This window comes from Moschus berezovskii, chromosome 23 (genome assembly GCF_049115385.1).
Source record: "Moschus berezovskii isolate FMDL1 chromosome 23, NW_MosBer_1.0, whole genome shotgun sequence".
In the NCBI taxonomy this organism is placed as follows: domain Eukaryota; kingdom Metazoa; phylum Chordata; class Mammalia; order Artiodactyla; family Moschidae; genus Moschus; species Moschus berezovskii.
In genome coordinates, this window is record NC_142482.1 from 44,268,957 (window position 1) to 44,279,609 (window position 10,653).

The 10,653-nt window shown below is 37.8% G+C and overlaps 1 protein-coding gene across 1 annotated transcript; it reads right to left on the bottom strand.

Moving 5' to 3' along the window:
• Positions 1 to 299: 299 nt before the first annotated feature.
• Positions 300 to 10,156, bottom strand: GMNN (geminin DNA replication inhibitor). Its single transcript, XM_055406813.2, is given in 8 exon segments — positions 300 to 665; positions 667 to 750; positions 1,912 to 2,022; positions 2,303 to 2,385; positions 4,596 to 4,743; positions 5,361 to 5,438; positions 7,999 to 8,074; positions 10,025 to 10,156. Coding segments are annotated over 7 exon segments (639 nt in total). The 5' UTR covers positions 8,050 to 8,074; positions 10,025 to 10,156; the 3' UTR covers positions 300 to 581.
• Between the last annotated feature and the right edge of the window lie 497 nt (positions 10,157 to 10,653).

Sequence of the window (10,653 nt, forward strand, 5' to 3'; positions counted from 1 at the left end):
CACCCCAACATTTTAACCTCCCAAGAAGAGTAGGATCCTACTAGCCAGTCGAGCCTTCTCATGGCTAATCAGATTCACCTGGGGAGCTTTTGGATCTCCAGATGTTCACACTTCTACTTGGTCCTATTGCCAGGGCTTGGGGTCTGGAAATCAAATTTCCCTCCAGTGAGCTTGAGGTTAAACCAGGTCTATGAGGGAAAACCTCAGCTCAGTCTAAAGAGGGAGAAGTCATTTTCCCTTATTTTCTTCCAAGTTAGTTAGCAGAACAAAAAGGAAACAAAACAAAAAGCACAGAAATAGACAAATTTTCTACAGACTCTTTATATTTCATTCTTCCAAGATACACACAAAACTCAACAGAATGAAGTTTATTTATCATATACACAAGTCATGTCTGACAACTGAGAAAATGCTATTTACACAAAACACCATAGATTAAAAATACATAGCATTTGTATTTTAATACAATAATAGGGTTCCAGGATACAAACAAGAAAGTCTGATAACAAGTTTTCATTATAAAGTTATTTGCTCTGCTACAAAGAACTACAGTGGAGGTAAACTTCGGCAGTTACTGAATTTCAGATACTCGGTTTTACACCTGTAGAGGAAGAGACAACTTCTTCAGCACATGTACCACCAATTTCTGAGTCTTCTACTTCACTCGGAATCCTCAGCAGTTGCCTGTTCAGGATCAAATTCCTGACTAAACGGTGATTCAAGGTTATCCAGAGGTTCATGACTCAGCCTCTTTTAAAGAATAAACCAACAATTTATTTTAAAAACTTTACAATCCAAGTCCATTATTACTGTGCTGATATAAGGAACCCTCAATGTTGTAATGAGGTTTCATTTCATAATGTCTCTACTAAATTTACTTACAAGCAGTCAAGTGTTATATCAAAGTGCTAACCCTATTAGATCCTTTTTCTGCAAAGTCTGTGTTTACAGATTTGCTTATTTTTAAGTACTGAGATGCTTTCAAAATACAATTCAAACCAGTACTTCTCAAACTACAGTAAAGGACCAGGTTTCCTATCTGCTTTGGACCAATACTCCCATGGCAGTTAAGAAAGCTACTACAGTGCTTCCAAATGAAAACTTTATTCTGTCATGGTGCTAAAATATAAGGCAAAAATTCAGTACAAGAAAAGTTTTGATTTGAAAAACTTCCTTCCTAACCACAAGATGATTTTTTGCAGACATGAATAAATTTAAGACCTAGTTTTTAAGACTGGTTAAAAGTCATCAGGTTAATACTTATAAACATGTTACTTCCATATTTTAAAAAATGTCAGATAAGATGCCCAAAGCTATTCAGTACACCAATTATAAATACTAGTTTCATCAGTGCCCATCATGTCTCATTGGCATTATAGTTAAAATAAAAACTGTATGTCTGTGTGTATATATATGTATGTATAACTGATTCACTCTGCTGTATACCTGAAACTAACACAACACTATAAATCAACCATACTCCAATAAAAATATAAAAAAAGTCTGTCTGAAAATTTGACACCTGTGAAATATAATAAATTCCCTATATTTTCCAGATATAATTCCTTTTTATATTTCTACAAGAAAACAGGTGTTTGTTTCATAATAATAAACAACAGCATCTAACAGTTATTGGGTTCTCACTATATACAGGCAGTTCTCTCAATTTTCTCCCTATTATAACTCATTATTCTCATAGGAAGCCTATAAAGTAGGCACTATTACTCCCATTTTATAGATGAGGAAAATGGAGCCCTGACAGGATAAACAACCTGCTTAACTCTTAACGTAATGGTGCTAGGCACGGGGTTAGGACTCAAAGCAGGAGATCTGATCCTAGAGCCCAGACACTTTCTGATCACACTACCTGGACTCGATAGGAAAACAGATGACTCTGAGTCAGACACCCACCTGTATCATCTCTGCCATATACTGAACGTGTTCTGCTACTTCTGCCAGCTCCTTATTCTCCTCCTTCAGGCGGGCAATTTCATTGTCCTTTAGTTCAATCTCTTTATGAAGCTATGTGACATAAATCAAAATAGTTCAATACCTCACAGATTTGCAACGCTGTAAACCAAATTATATGCCTCCAAGTATACAACTGACAGACACATTTAGGGCAAAGTTCCTTGGCTCTCAACACAATAGGCTTCTTTTTGTGTAGCAGTTCTGCCTCATTAAACTTTTATTAGGCCAACAATAAATCTGGTTTATATTGCTCTAGTAAAATGTCTTAGACAGCAGAAGAAAAATGATCCTGGAATGCTTAAAAATGCCACAAACTATATTCAGTACATACTTTCTCATTTTCCTTAAGTGTCTCATAGAGAGCCTTCCTCCGTTTTTCCGCCACTTCTTTCCAATACTGAGGGGATGGATTTTCTAAAATAAAGGAATGTTTTACAGTGTAACTTTGGAAATCATTACTGTTTATATATACTGCTGTAAAAACCCAGTAACTTTTTGTCTATTACAAAAAAATTTACAGTCTTACTCAGTACTAAGTAATACCATTTTTAAAAAAGCCAAATCAGTTGTTTCTTATTTTTCCCAACGTTTTGAAGATTTTCAATCTTTCAAAACAACTCCAACACAAGAACAATACACGTGTAACTTTAACCTAGACTGTTAAAGGTTGTTTGCTGCATTTGCTATGTGTCTTCATATTTTTTTTAAACAGTGACATTTGCGAAAAGTCCATATCAGTTATTTTTACACTGCCCTTAAATTTGGATTTGTCTGTTTCATTATTAGGTTCAAGCTATACGTGTTGGCAAGGACACTATGTAAATATGTTGTATCCTTCCCAGTGTACCACAGAAGCACATACTAATTTGTCACAATCCTAGATGATATATTCAATCGTTTAAGATGATTTCTCCCTTGTAAAGACACTTTTTCCCTTCAGTAACAAGTAAATGATCTATGGAGTAAAATTTTTGAGTCTGTGGTGTTAATATCCAGTTTTAGCTCCACTAATCTGTCTTAAACCTACTGTCTCTGTGGTGGATGAAAAAGTAGTGATTTTCCATTTATGTAGTTCCTTCTATATTCAGTAGTTGGCGTTATTCGGTCAAAGAACATCCCCTACCCCAACTCAAGAAAGTCACCAGAATGGATTCATGTACTCTTTTCTAATGCAGTGTATTATAATCCAATTTTGTCATCATTCATTTTGATGCTCAAACTTTCCTTAATTTAGCCAAGGGGAGCCCTTAAAGCAGTCTCCTTATCTGTTTAACCTCTGCATCAGTTGTTGATTTTTCTAACACAAGAGATTTCTTGTGTTTTCTAACGTAAGAGATCACAAGCTCATAGTGAGCTTGCCTCAGACCTGGAAGCAGCCATTTCTCCAGGGAGCTTTAGTGGAGAATACTGTTTACAAATCAAGAACTGGATGTGATTGTGCTTCTTGTTATTTAGGTGCCATTGTTTCTGGGCTCTTTCACTGGCAGAAGTAGTCTTTAAAAAAAAAAAAAATTCAGTTCATACCAACACTCCCAGGTCCAGTTCCACAACAGAGTTCTTCCTTTCCTTCCCCATTATATAACGTAGCTCCCTTCACCATACCATGAACCCAACCATATCAACATATTACTCATTTGCTCAATCCTAAAAATATACTCAAATTTCCCCCATAACTGCTACTATAGCAATACCACCAACAGCAAAAGTTAAATTCAAGCTTTCTTTGTAGTTCTTTTAGTCCTCACAGTATATCCCACTGAGGGTGTAGAGTCAAGAGTTCTGTGTTCAAGTTATATGGATTAATTTTTTTCTGTGTGGTTATGACAGAAATATGATATATAGTTGAGTTGTTTATTTCATATTTAACTTTAATTACTTCCTATCAATCTTCATTAATTTTAGTCAAATCAGATGAGTGTCACAAATCCTGTTGCTTATTTTACATTATTATTAGAACTTATTTGTAATGCAATCAACCTTTCTTAATTTTGCCTAAAAAACCCACTATCTACTTATTTTTTCCTCCACTGTCATTCAGGCAACTCAAAATGAGCCCAAATATCACTTTAATCTTGGGTAAGACCATTAACTTCTCCAGGTCTCAAATTTCTTCTTCAGTAATAATTCCCTTCCATAATACTTATAAAACATCACTAGCTTCCTTTTCTGAATCCCACTGCCATCCCATTAAAACCAGTGATTAGCACAGGCACATGCTTCTCGCTCATCTTCATTCCTCTTATTGTTCCCACTGTTCCCGTATATCATTCTCCTGGTATTTTTGCTTCAAGTTCCTCTCCGCAAATTCATTCTCTAGACACTTTTCTTCGGAAGAGACTATTTCTAAGTCTTACATGTCCAATAGCAAAGCTGCCATATTATTCACTATCCTTTCCTTTAATATTTCACCCATATATGGATCTTACCATACCACAGGACCTGTTCAAATTTACATTTTATACATTTCCAACCATAAGAAATTTTGAATTATCAAAAACATTAAAGCAAAATATTTTAATAGATTAAAAAGCTGTGGGCAGAATTCATAACAACAAATAATATTTACCCTTATTATAATTTAAGTTTTTAAGATAAAAGCTGCATATATACATATTTTTTTGTACCTGTAATCATAAGATCAAATGCTTCTTGGCTGACTCCTCCAAGAGTTTTATTTTTACTATGTTCTAGGTCAGTAACAACTCCAGAGCTGGAAGTCTTAGATATTAACTGGTCATTCCAATGTTTCTGTTTGGACAAGCCTTTAACCAACTATAATGAAAATATGTACATCAGTCATTTTGTTTAATGAACAAGAAAGCTGAATAGCTTTGTCTCTTTTGAATTAAAACTAAAGCATTCATATCTCTTTTTGATATCTTTGGCTCTTTTAAAAAATTATAAATTCAAAACTCTACAAAAATGTATAGTCATATTTTAGGAATTTTATTTACAGCAATTATTTTAGATTAGACTTGGGTCTAAGGCTTAGCTGAGTTCATTTTCATTACTTAAATAATTCAGTACCATGGGAAGGCATGATTTTCAACCCATAAAAGTCTAGAAACCCTCATCCATGATTTCATTATTTAAATGATTGAATCTAACATTTTATTCTTAAAAATAAAGGAGAAAGAAATCAAACATTATGCCTACAGGTTAACTCATAATTTATTATCCCAGTTCTACTATAGATATTCACACCAACTTTCAATTTCCTAAACTGAAATTAAAAACAAAAACCACTTCTCTGGGGAATATACAATTGTTATCCCTAAATTATTTCCAAATTTCAATGATTTAGGTATTTCTGACCAAGTAAGTCTGTGAAATGTTTTTAATGTAAGTGCAGTATCATCTGTACCCCATTCTAGCTCAACAATACACACCTCATTTTCTCTTCCAACTAGAAATCCAGCCGTAGAAGGCTGAATCATCTTCAGAGTTCTTCTTGGAACAGGACTATTCTGAAAGTTAACATAATAAATTATCTGGTTACTAAGTTACTATATGGACTGTTACTATCTTAATCCTACTATAATTTACAAAAAACAAAACAACCCAAAGGATACTAATGTTTGATATGGTATATAATTTTATAAAATTACACATGGTTTGATCAACTAGCAAACTTATTATTTCCCTAAAATTCTAATAAAGTTTGAAGAAATTCTAAAAATAAATCGTATTACCCAAACTTGACACAAACAAGTCACTCTTCTCCTATTTTAATATATGTTCTTGCTAGTCATACAGTCATTTTAGTTAAAACAAAAATACATTTTTAAGTTCTAATACTTCATATATGATGAAATTCCAGAATACCAGAAATATCTGTATTCCGTCTTATTAAAAAAAGATCTTCCAGACAGAAACTAGAAATGTACCAAATATCATTACATTTATGGCAAAAAACCACAAAAGGGGTAAATTGGAGGAAAGGGTTAATTATTTACACTGCAAAATATTTCTCTCCCCTAATCAAAAGGATTCTTCTCAGGCTTTCTTTAAATTGTGAATATTCCCTAACATATTTATAATGAATTCACCAGAAGAATATAATTTTAATAACATTACACATGTAAGAAGACCTGCTTCTCCCCCTCAACCTTTACCTGAGTGTAGAAGCAGTTTGCTTCAAGACCATTCATTAGCAGACAGCAAAAATGTCAGTGTTTGAGGCATACTAGAACTCCAAAATGCCCAAGCTATTGTTTCGGGAAAAAAATTGCCTTCCTTGTAATATGTAAATACCTTTCTGTATATTTCCTGATCTAAAAGATCTCTCTACTATATTTGCAAAAAATCATTAGTTATACTGCCACCATGGGATAGCAAACAATAGTGACCACTCAAACAAAGTTAGTAAGAACATGACACCAAAGCAGCGTGAGAAAGTTGCTGATTCCACACTGCACTTCATAGGACTAGAGCTCACCTTTCCCACGGTAAAGTTTCTACTGCTGATTATTATCTCACTATTGAACTGAAGAACAAACGCTGGCTACTGTGAGAACAAATATTACACCAATATTTCAGATACAATTTAGATTAGTCAACAGTCTCCATACAAACAGAAGAAAATACAACTTTGAAACCTTTTAATAATAGGAGATGTTAATTTATTTAAACACTTGTTACCAAGATAAATGACTGAAATACTAAGTGACCATTTCCAAGATTTAACTTTCACAACTGTAAGCTTCATAGCATCCAGCCACCCAAATGTAATATTGCTATTATCATGTTATTCATACAGATCTTGCATTAGAATAAGCTCTTTACAGCCAGAAAGGTTCTCATATATTAATGAGTCTTAATTTTTTTAGAAAACAATTTTATATTCTGCAAATCCCCTCAGAAAACAGTAACAACGAAACAAGCACACACACAGCATTTTGTGTATGGCTGGCAAGGAATCCATGAGCTCCTAAAATATACTCTTACACACTAGCTTCAGTCCAACTTGCTCATTTTACAGATGAGTATACTGAGGCGGAGATCCTAAATAACTCACCCAACATCACAGTTTTGGAGGCAGAAGCAAGCAGAACCCAGGTCCTTTTATATCCCAGATAGTTGTACTATAGCTACTAAATATTGGACTTCTCTTTAAATGTTAGACGCTGCTGGAATTATATAAATTATTTGTCTGGGATTTGATTCAAAATAATTCAGTGGAAGAAAGAGGGAATAAATAGAGATGGAGATGACATAAGACTTGCCATATACTGATAGTCCATGGGGTCGCAAAGAGTCGGATACGACTGAGCGACCGAACTGAACTTATATACTGATAACTGCTGAAAATGGGGGAAGTAAATTGAGATTAAATTACTATTTTTCAATATTTTCCTAATAAAAAGTTTAAAAACACACACATACAAAGCACAACTGGAATATGTTATTACCCTTTATGGAAGATGATGGAATCACATTCACATATTATCAGTGCAAACTATTATTCAAGAAAAATAACGTAAGGAAGATACTAAGGCAAGGTAATAATGCACAATGTCTCTGTGATCAAAGATCTAATCTGAATATACACACAAAGGATTTTAATAAAATCATCTCATGAAATGTAGTAAGAGTAAAAACAAAGGAATAAAAAGTCTTGTATATAGAAAACTCTAAGGAATTTACTAAAAACAACTATTACACAAGTTCAGCAAGGTTGAAAGAAACAAGATCAAGATACAAAAGTCAACTGCATTTCTATATAGCAGCAATGACCACACCAAAAATGTAATTAAGGAAGTGATTCCAGCTACAATATCATTAAAAAGAACAAAATACTTAGACCTAAATAAATGGAAAAACATCCTATGTACCTGGATCAGAAAACTGAATGTTCAACCATAATTCATTTTTAAACAGTCCTCTATTGTTACTTGCCCTTAGACTCAAAATTTAGTTAAGTCAAGGTTCATAGAAATTATAGCCAAGTTAAATTTGACAAAATTACGTCAAAAAACATCTGTCTACCTGCATTCTACAAAAGCTGAAAGTGACTGAATCACATACCTTTACATTCTCTTGGAGTCCTTCTTGTTTCTGCTTCATGCTGTGACTCATTACACGCCTGATGAAGAACAGAAGACTAGCAATTCAAAAACAGATAATCTGCATCAGAAAGTGAAATTCAGTTTTTTGTTCAAAGTACAATCCTAAAAATAAAAATTTAAAAATCGTAACGATAAAAAAGACGGAATCTTTTCTCACTGTACCCAAACTCAGCCCTGTCAATGAGAAGTGACTAAAGCTAATGCCTCTTAATATCTCTACTTCATACATACAAACACACACAAAATAATTCTGACTGGTAAAAGTTTGTTACATATGAGAAAATATGTATTCTAAAGCAAATTTACAAAACATGATGGTGTTCTGGATTAAATGCAGGGCTCCCAAAGATCTGAAAAATGGTCAGTGGGAAAAGTAAAACACAGACATTCGGGTATGATCAGGTCAAGAACAGCATCCTAACTTTGCTGTTTCAAAGGCAGATTTAAGCTGTAATAAACGTGGCTCTGGTAACCAGCAATAACTTAATACTGACTTAGTATCTAATCAAATAAGATTATGCATTTCCACGTGTAGGGAAAGTTTAACCACCATTAACTGAGACACTGATGGATGCAAAGAAAAGGGAGGAGACAAAGGGCTGGCAATCTTATTAACCAGAACACCGCGCTCCACTCACTCCACCCCAACGTGAACTCCTCAGCCGTCTCTCTTCTCTCATCTGTCTCTCATACAGATCTCACTGATTTCTGTAGCTATGCCTTTCTTTACTCAGTGCAGTGACTTCTAAACTTTGACGATGACCCATCCCATGTGAATACATCAGTGCAGTGACTTCTAAACTTTGACGATGACTCATCCCATGTGAATACATTTTATGCTGTGCACCAGCGCACACAAAGGCAATCAAAAAAGCTTAGGAAAGAAAGTCTAATGCTGTGACGCATCCTATTTTCTAGTCTGTTTAATGTTAGGCAAATGCTGCTCGGACTGAGCCAGGACAGTGGTTTTCAAACTGCGGGTCCCAGCCTGGGATTCATCAGTTAGTGGGTGTTTAAAACATCAAAGTGTATGGCATAGAAGGCATAAACACTGCTTCCTGAAGGTTCTAATTTAACTGAGGAATGAAAAATGTGATTTAGTACACGTCAAGATTTAAAGAGTTGAAAGCCACAGGCCAAACCTAACTCTTCACTTGCTCATTACACTCCCGCCGACATCCTTACTTTTTATTATCTAGTTATTTTAGATTGAAAACCCTGGCGTAGGACTGAGTCCAGGGAAATACTTATTGACGAAACCAAGTGTCACCACGTTCATTTTTTCTTTAAATGAGCAGACGCAGGACTCAGGGATCTTCTCCCACGAGCCCAGTTAGCGGACCATCATGGAGGCTCAGTGGTAAAGAAACAGCCTGTCAATGAAGAAGACGCGGGTTCGATCCCTGGGTTGGGAAGATCCCCTTGGAGAAGAAAATGGCAACCCACTCCAGTATTCTTGCCTGGGAGATCCCATGAACAGAGGAGCCTGGCAGGCTACAGTCGTAGAGCCGGACGTGACTTAGCGACTAGACAACAAGGGATTTCCACCCGTTCAAGAGGACGGATGATGTTCCTCTTGACCAGGTACACCCACGCTGATGCCCTCACACCAACCAGCTGCACAGAAACCGCCCCGCGACCCCTCCAGTTTGTCCTCGGGACAGAGACCCTGAAGCCAAAGAGGAGACAGAAGGTTCAGCGCGCCGGGGCCCTCCAACCCTCGGGCGCGCCTGGGGACGGCGCCCGCCAGCCAATAGCGAGCGCGGACGGGAAAGCGCGCCAAAACCGACCTAACTAATGGGACGCGGCCCAGTCTCGGCTCCCCCCGCCCCCACCCCGCGGCCCTTTAATTGCCTCTCCACCGCGACCCCGACAGCGGCCCGGCAGTCATCAGAGGAGTGCGCGGCTTCTGGCCGGCGGCAGCCCAGGGAGGCCGCATCGAGCAGCCCCTGCGGACCCCCTCCAGCCACCCCGCTCACGCTTACCGGATGGAAGCGTGCAGTCCTCGTAGCGAACTCAGGAAGCGGTGGCCGCCGCTCCTCGCGCGGGGGTTCACAGCCAACCCACTCTGTGCCGGCAGCCGGTGGAATGCGGGCGCGCGCTGCTGTGAAAACACTGAAACTCTTCCCGCCGGCCCTGGAAGATCACGTAACCCCCTGACGCTGGGCGTAGGGCGGAGCTATCGGAATCCGACGAATCGCCTCTCGCCTCCGCCCGTTTCGGCTCCGCCCCTTCCTGCGCCTGCGTGGTGGGTGCGGTGTGTATTTGGGCCCGGATGGGTTCTGGGTCCAGGCTTCTGTCCTGCGCTCCGAACTTCCGTTCAAAGTGAATGCTTTTTTTTTTGCCCCCGCTAGGTGTAAACACCGAGAGAACCAAGTATTGTCTGTGTTCTGTTCTGTTCAGTCGCTCAGTCGTGTCCGACTCTTTGCGACCCCGTGGACTGTGGCCTACCAGGCTTCTCCATCCATGGGATTCTCCAGGCAAGAATACTGGAGTGGGTTACCATTTCCTTCTCCAGGGGATCTTCCCGACCCAGGGATCGAACCCGGGTCTCCCGCATTGGAGGCAGACGCGTTAACCTCTGAGCCACCAGGGAAGCCCATTGTCTGCGTAG